This window comes from Athene cunicularia (assembly GCF_003259725.1).
Source record: "Athene cunicularia isolate RWA chromosome Z unlocalized genomic scaffold, athCun1 chrZ_part2, whole genome shotgun sequence".
Lineage (NCBI taxonomy): Eukaryota > Metazoa > Chordata > Aves > Strigiformes > Strigidae > Athene > Athene cunicularia.
Window position 1 is genome coordinate 19,417,537 of NW_020799143.1, and position 19,678 is coordinate 19,437,214.

Here is a 19,678-nt window from a genome sequence, read left to right on the forward strand (position 1 = left end):
AGGAACATTATGAAGTGTGACAAAAGCAAATGCAAAGTTCCCGCACATGGAATGGACTAACTCCATGCAGTTGTACAGGCTGGAGGTCAGCTGGATGAGAAGAAGCTTTGCAGAAGACCTGTTGTTTTTAATGAAAAAAAGGATCTGTGATCCTACATTATTAGTGAACAAAAAGTCTAACAGGAGTTAATAGAGTGCCTTTCTGGTAAAAAGGGTGTCAGGACCCTCAGTGCACCAGCAGACTTTGTGATCTCTTCACCTCACTTGTAGTAGTTAAGCTGCATCCGCTCTGACACAGTGCAGCTGTAACCTGGGATCAGGTGGCTGTAAAAAAAGTTATGTGACAAAGGGCCTTTTGGGGGACCCTGTCTCTTCCCTTGGGAGATGAGGCCCCCAAGCTTGCCTTTTGCCTGCACCTGCTCTGTGCCTGTCTAGACACTGACCTGCAGCCTCTACTTGATGGCTTGTCTCAGACTTGCCTCATTACTGCAGCATTGCAGGGCAATCAGAGATATTGGTAGCAAGAAACACATTAACAGGCAGAGTGAAGCCAGCAGAAAATGTAGTCAGGGTCTTCTAGGAGTCCCACAGCAAGAGGCACCTTGGTGTGGACACAGGTTGGAACAAGGGAAATTACAATTAGATACATGGAAACCTTTTTTAAAGAAAAAAAGCAAGAGTGATCAAATACTAGTATAGGTTGCTGAGAAAAGTTGTGAAAACTCCTATAGGAAAAAAGATAAATTTACCTGCAAAAGGGCATGAGCAACATGATCTAATTGTAACTGCTTTGTGCAGAGTTGGACTACATAATCTTCAGAGGGCACTTACAAACTGAGTTAATCTACATTTATATGAATTGAGAGCAGTGCTGTAATTTGCTCTAGAGATCATCTGAGATCAATGTGAGATGCAATAATTGCACAGACATCATTCAAGGTCAGCCAGCTCTTATTGCCTGAGCAGGGGTCATGAATTCAAGGTGAAAATAGCCTTTGTATTTTGTCTAGGGGCCAGCTGAGGTTAACTAGGGATGCAACCAATGGACAAGGGGATCATTTGAGATCAGCAAAGTCTTGTGTGCTGCCTAGGATTCATGCTTGTAGTAAACCTGCAATCTACTTAGCTACCTAGAGGACATTTCCGGCCAGATGGGTCTGTTTTTGCAACCTGGGGTCATCTGACATCAAGATGAGAGCCACTTACCTATTTGGGGGTCACTTAAGGCCAATCTTCAGCCCCTGTTTCCTTCTTAGGGGTTGTTTGAAATCAACTTGAGATAGAGTTAGAGGCCTTAAATGTCATCTGAGGTGAACGTGAGATACAAGTACCTGCTTGGGGTCATTTGAGGTTAAATGAGAGTCAATTAACCTGCCTGTGATCACTGGACGTCACCACAGCTACTTACGAAGGTCATCTGAGGTCAACTTGAGGGCAAATTAATTTGTCAGGGTTGAGGGGTTGGGAGGGGGGGTGAGTAGGTGTATCTGACATCATCATGAGACAGAGGTATTTGAGGTCAACTAGGCTCTTCCCTAGAGCCCAGGATCATCTGAGGTCACCTTGACATCCAATTACCTTCACAGGGGTCCTTTAAGGTCAACCCTGTTCTCATTTGGAGGAGGGTCAATGATTTAAGGTCAGCCTGAGATGCAACTGAGAAGCCAGGGTTCATCTGAGGTCAACCAGAGAGCCTGTTAGGATTCATGTGAGGTCAGTGCAGCATTTGTTCAGAGCCCAGAGATCATTTAAGGCAAACTTGAGGTCCAATTACAGGTTTGGTTTGTCATTTGAGGTTAACCTAGCCCTCATTTGGTGCCAATGGGTCATTAGAGGTCAAATACAGTCCTTGTTTCCTGTCTAAGGTCATCTGAGTTCAATCTGAGATGCAACTTTCACTGCAGGGTCATCTATGGTTAACCCTCATGGTTGTGGCACAGGTTAGTAGGTAGAGTTCTAATGATTTATGGGGGTCACTTGAGGTCCAGCTGGCCCTTGTGTGAGCTCTATGGGTCATCTGAGGTCAACATGCTAGCATATTAGTTAAACGGGTCACCTGAGGATGACATGATATCCAATGATCTGCTTGAAGGTCATTTAAGGTCAGCGCTGCTCTCATTTGATGCCTGATGTTATTGAAGGTCAGCTTTACACCCAATACATTTCTCAGGGTCACCCTGACCCTTGTTTTCATTCCGCAAGTGATTTGAAATCAAATTCAGAACAAATTAACCTGCACAGGTGTCATCTGAGATCAACCTTAATTCCATTTAGTTACCACAAATCATCATTTGAGGTCGACCTGGCTTCCCTTGGTGCCAGGAGGTCATCTGAAGGTAATCTGGACTACATTTCCTCAGGATCAATTAAGACTAACCTTAAACAGAGTTAGTAGCACAGGGGTAACTTTGCTGTTATGGATAACTGAAGACCTCCCTTGCTCTCCTTGGTAAATTGCTGTGCAATGAGGACCTCTAAATTCACACCTCTTCTCCCCAATCCCTGAATTTGATGCATAGAAGTTATCTGAGATCCATTTTAGGCCTCTTCTCTCTTCATTATTTTGGGATCATTTTCTGCCTCTATACTCTGCTAATGGTCCTCATAGTTCAACCCCTGCCGTTTGGGGGTTTTTTTTGAATGAAGGTGGTCACAGTCATCTCTTCTTCTGTGTGTTATGACTATTTAATTCAGCTACAGGCCTAATTTGAGGAGGTTGCCACAAGAGTTCAAATCCTTCCCTAGGTAGGTGCAGGCTGGAATAATCTGTGGTCATTTTTTACTTTTATGCTTGTCCAACAGTCAGTTGAGCTCAGTCAGATCCAACACTTCCACTCTGCTGAAGGTTCAGATGAGATCACCTCCTGGTTTGATTTGGGGCAAACTATATAGCTTGAGTTTAATCTCAGCATTTTATTCTGTTTATTGGTCATCTCAGCTGAAACCCACTCTCTGTATTGTGGAAGGCGGTTATGTACTAATCTGAGCTGCTCTGCAGAGGTTAGCTGAAATTGAATATTCTTCTCATTTCCTGAGTAGGATCTTACAGTCTGACTGAATTTCACTCTCCTGTGTACTGTGAGGTTAAAACCCGCTGTTGATTTAATGGAGTAGTTTGTCCTAGTTCATGTGACATGACAGTTTGCTGCTCAGACATTTTCAGAGGTCAGGTAATGCTTCAAATTTCATAGCAGGGGTCAACTGAGAAGTATCTCTTTTTTTCATCACCAGCTGACACACTTTCCTGTTGAAACCAGGCTGCCTGGGATGCAATGTACACACAAATGCTCTATGTTTTAGTAGAACCTGCCTCATGCTACAGACCACAGAAAAAAGATGGTGTTGGCAATATCTCCATGGGATGAAAGTTTATTCAAGAAAAACAGCAGGAGGAAGCTCACAAGTCGGAGACTGCTCTTTGCATCTCAACCTCCTCTCCTCTTTCACTCTGCCAGCCACGGGTATGCTGGACTGACTGCACGGTGTCAAAACACAAATCATATTTGTTCAATGATAACCTGAGAAATTGAAGGTTTTAACTATCTACCTAAATCCCTGACACAAAGAATGCAGACAGACTTTCTTTAGGCAACAAAGCCACTGCTTTTCTGCAGAACTTTTCTCAGATTTTTCTTCTTTAATCACCAGCACTTTATCACAACTGAACACCAACATCTAGATGGATCCAGGTTATTTTAAAACACTAGTTCATTTGCTCTGTCCCTACAAATAGAACTCATGCCAGGTAGGCAGATGGACAGAGCACTGCAGCTGTTTACACAGTCTTCAATATCAAAGAGGAAAATAACCTTTTTTTGGTTTTAGTTTGAAATTTTTTTACCCCAGCAATAATTATCATAAATTAAGGGATGACACTGTCCTCCAGATATAACAAATATGGTAAAGAAAAGCTGAAAAGCAGTAACAGATTTTGCAAAAGGTCTAGCAAAAAGGAAAGGACTGATAACTCTGGTGTGATCACAGTTGATGTGAAGGCCCAGGTCACTCCAGACAGGTTTTTCTTTACTTCTGGGAACAATTTTTTCCAGTAAAAAGTGACTGGCATCAACATTCTAAGAATGGAGAACAGATGTAAAAGGTAGCTGATATAAAATAACACATCTGACAATGAAGTCAATGGAATACCATTCATTTATATCAGCTCCTTGTTTACACTAGTGGCTGTAGAGGCTTCTTACATCACAGATCTAGAATTAAAAAATAAGACTGTCATATTAAAGTGATGATATTTTTCTTACATCTGCAACAGTGATTTGGTTGACAAAAAATTTTCTGAGAATCGGGCATGCATCTCAACTCAAGAAAAATCCAGAGTGAACATCTAATAAATCATGATCCAATAAATAAATAAAACAAAGTGTCTACTTTCTGCTTCTGTAAAAAGAATTTTTTACTTAGGGAACAGGTGTAGAAACGGTCTTGCAAGCATACTGACTACAAGAATAGAAACTAATGCTACTACACCACTGAAACAAAAGGAGAGCTCGAAACCACATGATAAATACAGAATACCTGTTTATTACTTTGATATTAAAAATAAAAATTACTGCATTAATTTCTGTATGTTACTTTCACCTGTTTCCCTAGTGCTTGGCAACATATTATTTCATCCCACACCCATCAACAACAGAAACATTTTGAAAATGTGTTTTATTCTTTTGGAACAGTATGAAATAGATTGACAAAACCACCACAAATACAAATCCATTTTGAGAAAATATAGATGTAATATCCCTTCTGTCTTGATTGCACTAACAATAAATGAATAACCCCGAATACACCACCACTATGAATAAATGAAAAAAAAAAAAAAGCCTTCCTGAGAATGAAGTTTGTAATTTCTCAATATTTTTCATATGTTTAAACCGCATCTCCAATGCAGCAGTTTCCAGAAACACATTTTGCTTTGAGTAATCTCAACTGAATTCCTAAGTAAGCTTCTTTTAATCTCATATTAAAATATAAGTACTTTCATTTCAATTTTTTTTTTCAGAACTTTAATGTCCAACTTATTTGAGCAAATAAGCAAGACTTTTTTCTTGAGCCCACCAGAAATATAAAATAAATTCCTATATGTGCTTTTAAGCAAAAGCAAACATTGAAACTAATAATCAGAAAGCCCTACGGGTTGACATGCAGAGGTTTTCTCTTCCACACTAGCTGTCAAGCAGCTAGAGAATAATGCTGTCCTGCATATTTTCATTCCACATGCACCAGAGTTTTACTGTGAGGCTTATCAATGTTCCTGTTAAAGGCTGCTGGGTTGGGGGGGATGGGGTGAGGTGGGGGGAAAGTTCATGTTTTCAGTGGGCATGGGCTTCAATATGAGGTCAGTATTTAGACATTGAAAGACAATTTGAAGAATGTACAGAATTTGTAGTAAGAAAGACACCAAGGATTCAAAATAAATAAAAAGAAAATTTTCAAATTATTTTCATTATAATTTATTACTGAACTATAAGAAAGTTGGGGGTGGTGGTGAAGTGTTTAATCAAATACCCAAATGTACACTTTAGAGAAATTTAAATCAGCCCTCCCCAACAATGCAAAAAGAAAATGGAGGCAAAATTAATTAACTAGCAGAATCACTGGAATTTTTAAACTTAGCATCTCTGTGCATGGAAAAATCAGTGATAGGATACAAGTATATAATGGAACAATTTCAAATGCCTCCTTTTCTTGTTTCATCACCTTAATACCTCACACTGAGCAAAATTAAATATCACACATGTTTTTATGAACTATATTTTAACACAAATTTGTATCTTGTAAGGATTCCCGATTTGAGGAGAAGGTAGTATACACCTTGATGGGTACTAACAAGGCAGATTAAGACAAATCTACACTGAGCTATATACTGTAAGAATTCTCATGAGTATTCCTATGAATGTAAAAGCCACTCACTCTTTAAGGCAACGCGAGGGTTGTCAAGAAAAGAGCATCTGAAGTGTGATTTGTGCATACGTTCAAAAAGAAACAAAAGGTGTGTGGAGTTTATTTTTGTGTGTAATATATATGTGTTCAGAATTTATGGCAATAATTGAGGAAAACACTATCAGGGTAGCATTTAAATTGTCCTTGGCTTTAAAGACATAAATATGTGTCATTTAGTTAAACTGAAGTTAAAGGCATACTGACAGTTAAAAAATCCTCTAGACAAAGTTCTTTCTTTAAAGTATATATGTGTGCATGTAAGCGCATACCTCCATAAAGCCAAATTTTAATTTGATAATCACTGGAAGCAGAACTACTACCTTACCAGCAAAGTGATCAAAATCCACCATCATTCTGTAGAGATGCAGTTAAACAATCTCTTTTGCAGGCAAGCTAAGACTTTCAATACATGGAATTCCTTCAAAAAAAGCCAAAGGGAATTACATTTTTTTTTCAAAATGAATAGTATAATCTAAGAGAAAAGAAGGTGGGACTTTTCCACAAAAATAATCTTATAAAACAATTTTTTTAAATACAAAAAGCAAGAAGAATCTCTTCAGGATGCTCTCAAGAACTGAAGGCATCTCAGCTGAACACAATGTGGGTGATTACCTCAATGCCATCATCAATATCATAATCAACATAAAAACTGGGAACATATAACTTTCAATTCCTACGTGTACGTAGATATATTCCAAATATACCAAATGACCAATAATAACAACGAATAGCTACCGCACACATTAAAATTTACTATCACCTGTGATGGAAATATGATTTTGTTTCTTATTCAAGTATAGAGTTTTCTGTTGACTTACATTTCAAGATCAGGTATTTCTACTTAATACAAAGGTACAAAGTTGCTTTAATGTGATCTGTAATACAATACTAGTAGTATTAGAGATATTTCTGCTGAGCACTTCATTTCAATCTTTATTCTACAAAAATCATATTGCACATAATAGATTTTTGTGTTTTGTGAACTTCTATTGAGATCAGATGACATCAAAAGAAATGCATGCTGATGCTGCAAATGCATACATGTAATTGCACCACTGTTAGTCCTATGTACAGTCTGACACTGACAACAAGAAGTTAAATACCAAATGGAACATATAATTCTTAGTGACTTTGAAAACCTTTGTTGCCAGTTACAACTTTAAAACATTCTGAAACTAAAATATTATAAAGGCAGGCAGGTCCTGGTTAAAAGTTGAATCATGTACAAGGTGATTCTTTGTTTATATTAAAGATCATAAATTCATCGATTTCATCAACTTAGAATGAGAAAGGTCAATGATGCTTGTGTGTCCGATAATCTAACCCTTCATTGTTCAACTTGTTCTTGATATGTTAAAAGAATTCAAGGTGAAGCTCCCATTAAATTTTTCCACCTACCTGCTATATCAGTGACTATTGTTTAAAACACCAATTCATTCCTCATACATTCTTGGTTTGTCTCTGCATCAAGATCAACAATAAAGAGAAAATAACGTTTCTGCAATTTCCTGGAGAGCCTCCTATGCCCAGGGAAAAGTGAGCAGGAGCTCTGTCTCTGAAAATTAATGATTTGCATGCATGTAAACACTCAAGTATTTATTAAAGAGCAGAGAGAAAAACATCAGATCACTACCCCTTGGAAATATGCTTGTCAGGGTAATTTTCCTAAAAAAGCAGTTTGGAATGATAATCCACATTAAAAAGTCACTGATGGGACAGTTCATCCAGCTAAGGGGTGACCTGATCCTGGGAATTCACTGAGCTGTATGAGAAAGACCAGCACAAAAAGCATGGAAGGGGACTAAATAAAGATTTTTTTTTTTTCCATTCCTTGCCTACAGGGTCTGTCAAGGGCAGACAGATGCTGCACTCAGACACTTGAGTTTTGTTCTTTTGGCCTGACCCATGGCAGTGACAAGGGACAGGTTCTTGAGCACATAAACACATGGGCTCTGCTCACAGCCACTGCTTCACAGCCGTGTGTCATACTCCACAGGCTCATCTGCATCATCAGCTCCTCTGACGCTTGTCTCTGTTTCTATTTCGAAGGCTGGACCAACCCTTTCCAGCGCGTAGTCACCTCTTCTCAAATCTATGGCAAGAAAATAAATTCAACAATGCAGCCAAGTAAATATTTGAAAAACACATACACCCCAGGCAGTGTCCAACCCAGTGACTGGTGGTGGTCTGTTAGATGTTTCCAGGAGGAAGAAAATCTGCAGCAGGGCAAATGAGAGCCAGGGGAATTAAAGCCCTGGGCGGACCCAAAATGGTGTGAGATGATTTGAATGAACCTTCCTTGACTGCACTCGTTCAGCTGATTTTCCCCTCCATTATCACTAGCTGCCACAGATGCAAGTAATCAAAAACAGTAATACTGCAGTTTCTGTCTCAGACTCAAACAGCAATTATTACTCCATGTAAACATTGAAAGGAAGGAGCCTTCCCCTAGAAAAAAAGAGGTGTGTGTAAAATCATCCAGAACAGCGATCTATTTTGGCTTCAAGTCTTTTAAATCTGCCCTGCATCAAACAGAAACATGTTCTATCAAATCTAAAATGAACAACAGGCAATCCAACTAAGAAGAAGTAAGGGCTGCAGTGTATGGGACCCTGTGCCAGGGCCAGGAAACCTTCATTGAGTTTTACCCCAGCTAATCCATCGCCAATTTTTAGATTGCTCCACCTCATTCTAAAAATTATTGCTGATGTTATCTGCAGTGATGACCCTGGAAAAATGAGCTACCATTTTGAAAAGCAAAGGAAACAATTCAATGGGTTGAAGTTTTAATGCTGAATGCTAACACCAGGTTGACAGGTTCCAACACTTACACGGTTGCAGGGCAAAAGAGCAAGGTAAAAGAGCAATATTCTCATATCTGCCTTTGCACAGAGAATGTGCCTGCTGTAATTCTTAATCTCAAAATAATTTTGGTTATTATCTTTATATCATGCCTAGGCCTTTAATTCCTTGCACTTAAGAAATTATACATAGATTAAAAATTAATCTTTACTTTGCATACCAGGAAGTTTCAGCCTCCTGCAGCAAGAGTTACAACGATGCTTTGCGATGAAGTTTCTTATTGCACCTTCTCCGAGGTTTGCTGGTCCAAATACCATCTTTCCAGATCTAAAAAAAATGTTATTAAATAATCAGTGAATTCAAAATAAAGCAGTTGTAGGGGAGAGAGATGATGATGGTTCAGATTTTTTAAAAAATCAGAGATAAGTTAGCCTTTGTATAAAGACAATCAAAGCTTAGGGTACATCACAAGTTTCTTACCTCTGGGACAAAGAAACTGCCAGTTCTGGTAAAGTATAACCCCACACAACTTTTCTTTCCTGCTGTATCTCAGAAATGCTCTAAAGGGAGACAGGACAGACCCAGCAGTTCCCAGCAAAATGCTCAAAGGAAATTTAGACACAGTGACATTTAGACAACATACACCAGAATCTGAGTGATTCTGTTGCTGACACCACTCCTTCTCGTCAAGCAAATGGTTTGGTTCTGGTTTTGATAGTAGGCACCTGGGAAAAAAACAGAGCTAGCAAGGACTTACTTCTACCTTATTTAAGAACAGAAAGCCAAAAGCAAGCAGAACCCTAGTCACATTAATATGCAGCACAGAAAAAAAAAAAAAAAGCACAGAACACTGCTGACAAGAAAGGCTTTAAAATTTACTGGCTTCTTTCTATGCTCATTTCCATGTGTCTGCACTCTGGCCAATTCAGCAACGTTACTAGGGGATCCATTTGTGGAAGTGTATTGCATATTCTGAATTAAGCTGACACAATTACAAACAGAAGCAAGCTATAGCTACACATGTATTAGAAGTACCACATAATTATAACAGATTCTTAATGTAGTCTGAAAGATCAGTGTTCATTAATTTTAATATTGCTCTACCATTATTCTCAAGAATTTAATTGACATTATAGACATCACAGAACACAGCACACAAGAAGCACTTCCAAAGAAACTTTATGAATGCTAGTATTTTATTTTAATGATATGCAGAGTGGAAACAACACATTTTGAAATCTGAAATCAATTACAGCTCTGTGAAGCTATATAAAAAGATTTTAACTCTCTCAAATCTATCTGTAATCCACACTTGCAAAATATATTCTCTCTAAAGAAAGTAGTTTTCAAATATGACACTCTCCCTGTTCACACAGGAGAAAAGCTATGATTAGACAAAACTACTATAGAAAGCTTAGTATTTCTCTAATTTCTGGCAGACTCTAAAGACTACCTGTCTCCTGGATTATCTGAAGGACCCATCTAATCAGCTTTTACTGCAAATTAGTACATGAAACAAGGCAAGAAGTTAAATATAATTTAAGTGGCATACATACACTTCAATGACATGATGTTATATAGCCATTTCCATCCTTGGTATAATTTGGTAAAATGTCAGTAAGAATAGAACATACTTAAGTATTTGCTTGGGCAGGCATAGGAAATTGAGAAGACTGCACCAGTCACAAGGGTATGGAACCACTTTGACACTTTCTCTGATTTGTTATTCCATGCAAAGTGCAACAAATAGCACAGGACTGATAATTTTCTTACGCTGTTGTGAGATAAACAGGGATACTGTTTGGTACATATATGAAGTACCTTTCCTCTCTACCCAGCACTGGCAATGGTTCAAGAGAAATACTGCATTTAAATTTGGAAAACTATTTCCAGAAATATGGGAATAAATTCCGAAAATAACAAGAATGACAAGAAGTCTAGGAATCATGACATATGAATAGATTAGAGGGTACCCTAAAAAGAAGAAAAAAAAAAAAATTGAAGGAGAAGGTGCTGACTAACTTTGAATTTGTTGAAATTTTTTTGTCTAGGTCAACAGTAGACAGGACCAGAAAGAAATGTTTCAAAAAGGAAATCAGGAAAAAACTTTCAGACAGTAACTATAGTAAACTTTTGGAAACAGATGCCCTGGGACGTTCTTAAGGTCATGCTTGGAAGACCTTAAGATTTGTCTGTACAAGATCTGTAAAGCCAAGAATGACCTGGTGCAGAAGAAAAGACAGCTGAACTCTTTGAGTCCCTTCTAACTCTACAAATGTTTTATAAACAAAGTCACTTTCCTGGTTATTCATGGTCTGATTTCATCTTTAAGGAGAGAAAATTATTGAGCTCAGCTTTCCTATTTCCCAAGCAGGTGCATTAATGTAAGCTAATGGGCTTAAAAAAACCAAAACATGTTACTCCTTTTGTGCAGAACTTTACCTAATAGATATACTCCATAAATGCCTACCAGATTGTACTAGACTGGTCCTGGCTGGTGACACAGACTGTGCTGATGCAAACAGCGCTCCTTATAGTGCAGAGCTACAAATGCTCAAAGCAGGCAATAAGAAATGTACGAGGCTTTACTTGATGGAAGTTAAAGGACTGTTGGGGGCTTCATGGCAAGTAGCACCTTTCCAGGGAGGTGCCGAAGTCATGTATTTGGTATGTTTTTGCAGATTTAGCTTCCAGTCTACCTGTTTCAGTTGTGCAGGTTTCTACAGTAGATGTTCAGTTCATGCAGATGTTTCATCTACTGGCAGCAATTCAGCTGTAAATTGTTTAGCTAGAAGTGCACAGCTTGGTAAAACGCAATAGATTTGTTCTTCAGAACACATGCTAATGAGTAGATACAGAGAACACAGTCTCCACTCCTTACTAAAACCTTCAGCCCATCACTATCTGCCTGAGAGCTTTCAAAAGAAAGAGTAAGAGACCTAGCACCTCTGACGACTCCTTTTCACATGCTTGCAATGAGATTTTTGACTGTCAGCACCCTTTTTCTCACCTCTCTCAGCAGGCCTAATGCATCAGTTCTTACCAGTTTGAAACCCAGCCCACTACTTTCCTCATCTCTGAATCTGCTCTACAGACACTCTGCACCTAGTGTCTCTGAAAGCTTTACCCCTGTGGACTTTGTTGTGGATTTGGCAAGTAGCACATGCATCCAGAGCAACACTGGTGAGGCAATTCTTCCCAACATATGTGTGGTACAGGAGACTGTAGGGACCGCACTGTGTCACAACCTTGCTGTTGTGCCTCAAATATTTCTGTTTTTAAGAGAAATCTTTTTGTGAACACTACACCCACATCATTTTATCACTTCAAACATCGTATGTGGTGTACTGTGAGAGACGAGAAACCAGGCCTGTGAGAAACTAAGACACAAAACCTGGGAAAGCAAAAGTTGAGGCTGATTGAAGAAATGCCTCAAACACTCTCAAGACAAAACTCCGAGTCACAGGGTGCTTTCTGTGGAGGCCGAAGCTGATAACGCTGCACAATGTGCCTGGGGGAGAGAGCTCTGTGGAGACAGGACGGCTCTGCCCTGGGGCACCTGGGCAGATTTCAAGGGCCATGTGTCCGGTGAATGAACTTTGCTTCATTATCCACAAAATGCATATTAAAGTTGACACCCCTCAATATGCTAACGAGGGCTGTCATGATCATGCTAATTACATCATCCCATGAAATTCCTCACCCCTCCTCGTACATGGGATATGTAGCTATGCGGGTCAACCTAGGGGACGGACCCAAGGAAAGTGGGTATAAATCAAAGTGGGGAAGAAAGGGCTCTCTCTCTCCCTCTGCCCCTCTCCCTGACTTCCTCTGCCCCCCTGGCCATCTGGAGAGAGAAGTGAAGTGAAGAAGATGGATGCCAGTGAAAAAGAGGGCTGCCTCCTGGAATCCTCACCGGTGGGATCAGCGCAGGAACCCAGACCGGTGATCTGTATTCCCCCATTCCCTCTATCTCCCTCTTTTCCTTTTTCCATTAAGAAATGCAAGGCATATTATATTGCTCGCCACAACTTGCTCTGTACTTAGCCAATTAGCATGTGTTCAATTAGCACATTGTAGGTAGTTAATAAATGCTTGAACTTGGAGACTTGTTGTCCGCTCCAACTGGGGATTTGCGAATCTGAGTCACTTGTCCCCCTCATCTGAGTGGGACGTAACATGTACAAGGCCAGATCTTCAATTGATGCTAAATATCCATGACCTTACACTGATTTACATCAGCTCAGTATTTGTCTGAGATGTCACAGTATCAGGCATACTTTCCAAACAAATCTGTTAATTTTATCATAAAACAAAAACAGGATGCACTATCAGAGAGTTAGAGGTCACATTGTGCCATTACAAAGTCCATTTCAAGACAGCATGTAGGATGCATGAACCAAAAGACTCATTACAAGATAATGACATGAGCCATTAAATCAGTGGAATTAAAGAAGCAAAACATAAATAATTTAACTATAAGTAGTATTAAAATTTGAATCAGCCCCGACAGTCAGATGCCATCTATCTTTTCCCAGGCTTCTAAGAGAACATGAGCTCAAAGCAACTTTTAGCGCACAGGTTTGGATTAAATATCTTACCTACAAATGAAAACTTAAAACAGATCTTGTTACGGCCAGAAATGTTTCTCTTGTGACCAAATGAATGTTAGAGCAAAGACATTGTTATTGTTATTACTGTTTTAGAAAGTGTTTCTTAGAATTGTGTATCAACTAGCTGCTTCAAGAATCCATCCACAGTTTCACTGACTTATTCCTTTAGATCCCTGAATCAAAACAATATAGTTTCACAACTTGCTGTTCTGAAGATTTCCCTGAGCATAATAAAATCAAGCTGGTTTTGATCAATTAATCAACACTTCCTCTTTAATTTAGGATTTGACTGTTTTGCAGATGATAAAAAACAAAACAAGAATTTCTGAAAATAAGACCTGTGTGATCATATTTTAGTATGACAAAATTATTAAATAACAAAAACAATCCAGGACACTAATAAACATATGCTTCAAGATAATGTAGATAAATATTATTCCTATTCTAAAGAGGATAGGCTGAGTTGTCATGTTCAGTACTCTGGTCAATGACCGGCTACAGCCCTCAGTAATAACTATTACAGCTCATGCTACCACTGACAGAAAAAATTCACTTGAACAGTAACAAATCAGACTTGTATACATCTGTAGCTGTAGCAATACCTTAAAATGTTTACTAAAATCTTGTGAAAAACTACATGATTGACCTCTCTGTCCTAAGCTATCTTTGTGCTTCTGCCACAGTCCTATGACCTACTTAGTGACTTTGTCACTGTGAGGTACTCAATATATTTTTGATGTTGCTTCCAAAATAAATATTATATGGCAAATACACTTATATTCATAATTAAACTTCCATACAACATTAATATAGTCATTTATTACTAAACATATTAATGAAATATTAACAATGGTCCCATAACTGAGTGCCTGCTTCCAAAATTAACTTGTTCTGAGTTCTAGGCTAGTCATCTAATATATCTGTAGTTAATTGCCCTTTGTATTAAATCAGACTATTCATACTTATATCTTCCTTACTTCCAAACATGAGACATCCCTCCAGTCAGATGACATGAGCTGGGTAAGAGCAAGACAAGCTGAGCACAAGACAGTGGGAGGGCAAGGATGCCAGGGCACAGCTGCAGAGAACCTCAGCTCCCCAGAGAAAAGGACCCTGCAGGACAGCAACCATCAACACCACCGCTTCTCCTCTTGATACATTAAATACCAGTAAGAAGCAAGGTTGCAGGATGGAAGAATGTCCATGGCTTGATTCTGAAATTTGATGTGTGAAGGCAGACTGCTACCTCTGTGTAGTTTCCCTAGTTTTTGTAACTTTCCACACATGATTTACCATCTCCATATCACCACTAGGGCCTACTAGAAAGACCAGAGGTTCAGAGGCCCCCTCCTAATCCTCTTAAGCCATTGTGGCCCCATATACTCCATGAAACAGTGCCCCACAAGGCAGGGGAAATTGGTCTGCCACATTTAAGTTACTAATGATCTCCTTTGGTACAAATCTGTGAAGAGACTTACAGGGTCTTCCATCTCCCATTCCTCCTCTCCTTGCATAGTCCCAGAAAGTTCCTGTGCTTCCCTGTTCAAAGCACCACAGACTCTCATGACCTTTGATACCACTCACCACATGTTGGGAGCTGGGACACTTACAGTCCCCCAAGTCCACAGTCCTCCAAAGCACTGCAGAGGATGTAGCCTCTCCATTGACATCATAACTTCATTTAACCCAAACAACATGCATTATGAACCCAAACACCCAAACAAATAAATAAACCTCTCTCACACAAAACATAAGAAATGCTCTAAATATACAGAATGCTGGCAGGACATCTGAAGTGAATTATAATTTCATCAGAAAGAAACCTACTTTTTGTCTTCAGGTTTAATCACAGATGGATCTGTGAGGTTTTCCCCAACACCTACAACAAAATTGACAGTGTGTTACAAATTAGTCATAATTTCATAATCTGGCACTTAACAAAAATATAATCATCCTTTCCTTTGCAGATGATAAAGTGTCAGAGTTAAACTGGTCAAGAGTGAAAAAGAAAATGTTATGAGTACAAAAATCTGTTAAGTATTGGCAAATAGACAGAGTTCTTAGTACAGTCCTGACTTCAGCTGCTTTGAGGTTTTACTTATATGTAGACAGAAGGCTTATGCAAATGCACTACATATTATGCTGAAGCTCAGCTAACTAAGCAAAATGTGACCAACCGTAAAACCGCTATTTAAGTCTGAGTAAAGGTATTAATCAGATGTGGATCTTACTGATATCAACCTATCTACTGTCAGATACATGTTCTCTTCAAGGCAAAAAACACAACAAGACACAACTTTTGATTTGGTGTTTTCCCCTTTTTCTTCTGAGTGGCCATGGAAGTGTATTGAATTCATTATGACACTTGACTGCTGATACCTATGTTGCAGTTTTACCCAAACTGATGACATACTATCATTTTACCAAAAAGGTCTTTTCTTATATCTGAGAAAATCATTGTGCTTTTACAATTTAAAAAAAAAAAAAAATTAAAAAAAAAAAAAAAAAAAAAAAAAAAAGTCTATGATGACATGCAATTATTTCTATTTCAGCAGGCCACTGATGGCAAGTTTATATTCTGCAACAAAAACCAGTAAAGATCATGGAAAAAGCATGTTGTGACTGAAATACCCCCAAACTGCAACACTTCAGTGAAGATTATTTCAGTTGATGTAAATTAGACAAAATGTGGTCTATATGTATGTGGATAGGGCCCTGGTATTATATAGTAAATTGTGATATAGAATAATCCTATTAGAACTCAAAAGGGAGCAGCCTTTGCACTTTTCCTAAACTCCAGATTAGAGAACTACAAGATAAACACGAGGCCAAAACTAGAGCAGATTTCAGTTTGTTAGAGTTGGAAACTGAAGCTCCAGTCTTGATGATTTACATAGATGTATAAATTCTCCAAGTCTGAGCCAATACAGTTGGTCTGGAACTGTTGAGAATTGAATAATAAACCCAAGAAAACTTCAGACAAATTCTAGTAGGCTATGGTGAAGACACACTTACTCTGTATTTTTTTCATGTGCAGCTAAAACCAAATGAAGGCAAGGATGGAATTATAGGTTTATTTTGCATAATAAGCATGTCTTTTTGTAATTCACAGCTTCTGGATGCTGTAAAATGTAAATATGTTAAGTCTCTGTCTACCCATACACATTTCCCTTGACAGAAATGACAAACAACAGTGTTTATACTGTTTGATGGGTGATGTTCATCTTCTGAACATTGTCAACTGTTTTATCTCTTTAAAATATGCCATGTTCCCACTTACACATGTACAGTAAAGCGATCACATGCTCTTTGAAAGAGTCACCAGACTTTGTGAATAGCATTCAGGCTTGCAGCTTATGTAAACTACTTACAGATTTATTAATACAAAAAACAAAAAAATACATATAGCCCTTCTCACTCTTAATAAATATAGACATATATTAGGTGTGCACATATACACTTGAATCCCTGTATTATTTATCTTAATAATATCTTAATAAAAATACCTTAACTGTGGAATGCTTTTTTGGAGCTGGCTGAAATGTTTCTGCACACTTTATCTACCTGCTCTTTTGTGCATTCAGCCTAGATGTATTTGAAGTCAAATTATTTTCCTATTACACCTACATTAATCTAGAGTGTTTCTGTGGATACTCATTTATCACTGCCACACAACAGATATCCAGAGGTTTCTTGAGCTTTGCCAGTATGTAAATAAGAAGATAATTTGGCTCATTTCTCAGTATTAAATTCTCTTTTGAGATAATAGCTTTTCATTAGGTTTCCAATAGTGACCCCACACTAGCACTTACCTTGCAAATCCAGGACAAGAAGCTCTCCGTGAGTGTACACGTAGGTCCAGTGAGAGAAGGCCAGCATTAGTTCTTCCAGCAAACTGCTGGGAGTAATCTCGTCTCCATTGTTGTTGTTGTATTTCCGAAACTCACCAGTCATGTACTTCTCAATGGTCAGCCATTGGTTTGCCGAATGGCAGTAGATGAGGAAAACTTCCAGGAATCTGTACATATAAATGGAGTCTATCAGGAACTGGCAGGGCAATGAACATCCTCGCAGTCAACACATGGCATGATGCAAAGAAAATATACCAAAAAGGATGCTACATCTTCCCTAGGTGGAGCATTTTGAACAGCGGGATGTATCAAAGGGTAGACAGCACAAAAGCTTTCTTGGTTTGGTAATTCTCAAAACAAAGCACTTGATCAGAAAGTCTGGTTTATGGGCAAACAATCTATTTTAGTCCAGTCCACCATAAATGAACTATATGAAATTGTTTTATGTTAATTGTATAAAAAGCAATTCTTGCTTAACTCTAAGGAACAGCATTATGAAGAAGACTGCCATCACATGTATCTATAAAGACAAAGTTCAAAGCTGCCTACCTTTCCTCTTAAAAAGTTGATAAACTATCATTAGACTGTCTAAGCAGCAGCTATTTCAACCCATTGTGGAAAGGAGGCTGCACTAGACCTGGAACACAGCTGAGAAAATAAACCTTTGGCAACCAGTACTTAAAAACAGTGATTTTACCTTGGAGTATAGGGAATAGTATGAGGCTTCACTTGATTGAAGGTATAGATTAATTTCTGGGCAGCCCTTTGCTGTTGTATCTCCTGAAGAAAATAATGTTGTAAACATCACTTTCATTTTCATGAAGGAAAGTGCCATGAATTTGTCAAAACACACACCCCCACTCTTGACTGTATACTGTTTACATATGAGAGATATATCTTATGCAAAACCTTTTTCCTTTCCAAAACGTAACATCAAACCATGTGTCAACCACGCTGAAGACATTCACATGTAAGCAGCATAACATTTAAGGCACATCAGGCTAGACCACTCAGTGTGCATTCAGGTCTGAACTCACCCTCAGGCAGAGATGTAACACCGTGCCATCATGAAAGATCTTTTGCCAAGTCTGAACCACCTCTGGCAGAAAAGACTTCACAATAAATACTTGTCCCAGCTTTAATATATCATTCTCAGACCAAGTACAAATGACCTTCATGGCCCTCCGCAGACCCCCATCCATCTCCTCCTGTGACAAGACTTGGATCATTGCAGCCATACCACGCTGGGACCAGGAAGACATGCTTTTATCAAGGTTCATAGGTGAACTTTCTTCTAATCGATAGACCGTCACTTCCTCTCCAGCTTAAATGAAAGGAAGTTTTATTAGCAGAAGTCAACATTGCAAAAACAGAAGAAAATTGCATTTTGATTTTGTGTCTTATAATAACATACCACTTTACACTCTTCATAAGCCACACTTTAAAACAGACCTTTTATATCATTAACTGTTCATCTGTATGAAAACTTCCCCAGCCTAAACTTACACTATTTACTACATACATTCTGCTTAAGATCTACTGTGAAAACGTATGTGGTCCAAAGAGCATGTATTAAGGCTCTAAACAGACATGAATTTAAGATCTCCTGGACACTTCCACACAAACAAAGCTCATTGATATTCTGGTCTATATAAATCAATCTTATTTGCCACAGATGTTTTGAGTACTATAAGCTGGTTGAGTTTTAAACATACATAATTTTAAAGGGTTACCATTATATCTCCCATGCATGAACTTTAAGTATCCTGAGTGTGGCTCCATCCATTTATGCACTTATGCAGAAGGGGAATTTTTAGAAAGACTTATGTTAATCAAGATCCATGAAACACTCACATTATTTTCTTTGTAACTGTGCTTAACAATAAACAAAAAACAAAGACACACAGCTTATAACAGTTATCAACCATAAAACTGAAGGGCTGGAGAGTGCCACCTTTTGACACAAACAGACAGGCGAGTTGCTTCAAAAGTGGTGATGTGGCCTCAATGAGTCAGGGAAATTAGACTGAAAAAAACCCATTACTTTTCTTGGAGAAGGGAATTGTAAAAGAACAAGAAGTTTACAATTTGGGTGTTTTAAACTAAGATTTGTCTTTTTCCTAGAAATTCCAGTATTAGTTGAACTGTACAAAATTTCAGGTGTCCTTCTCCTGGTAATAATATTTTTCTGAAAGGCAAAAAAAGGGGTAAGTTTTGACACAATTGCACTCTGCTTCTCTATATAGTTGTTACAGCATTCCTCTCTTGCAGCGTAAGCCTCTGTTGCCATCATTTGTAAACTAACAGAAAAGTGGACTGATACTTCAAACCTGCCATTCCTTCTTGTAACTCACATTATTTGCAATGTTAATTTATAAGAAACAGGCTTTCACTGGCAACTGTATTGAGGAAACTACATCTGCAAAATGGCAAAGAATGGCATAAGGAAGAACAAAC

At 38.4% G+C, this 19,678-nt stretch overlaps 1 protein-coding gene across 1 annotated transcript in view; it reads right to left on the reverse strand.

Moving 5' to 3' along the window:
- Window positions 1-6,852: 6,852 nt before the first annotated feature.
- The window catches only part of TRPM6 (transient receptor potential cation channel subfamily M member 6), a 76,949-nt gene continuing 64,123 nt past the window's right edge, over window positions 6,853-19,678 (reverse strand). The window contains exons 34-39 of the mRNA XM_026866238.1: window positions 18,259-18,545; window positions 17,919-18,001; window positions 17,183-17,388; window positions 15,198-15,249; window positions 8,978-9,084; window positions 6,853-8,047 (exon numbers count right to left, since the gene is read on the reverse strand). Of these exons, the coding sequence (XP_026722039.1) occupies window positions 7,926-8,047; window positions 8,978-9,084; window positions 15,198-15,249; window positions 17,183-17,388; window positions 17,919-18,001; window positions 18,259-18,545 (857 nt within the window). The 3' untranslated portion in view covers window positions 6,853-7,925. The remainder of the gene's footprint in view (window positions 8,048-8,977; window positions 9,085-15,197; window positions 15,250-17,182; window positions 17,389-17,918; window positions 18,002-18,258; window positions 18,546-19,678) is intronic.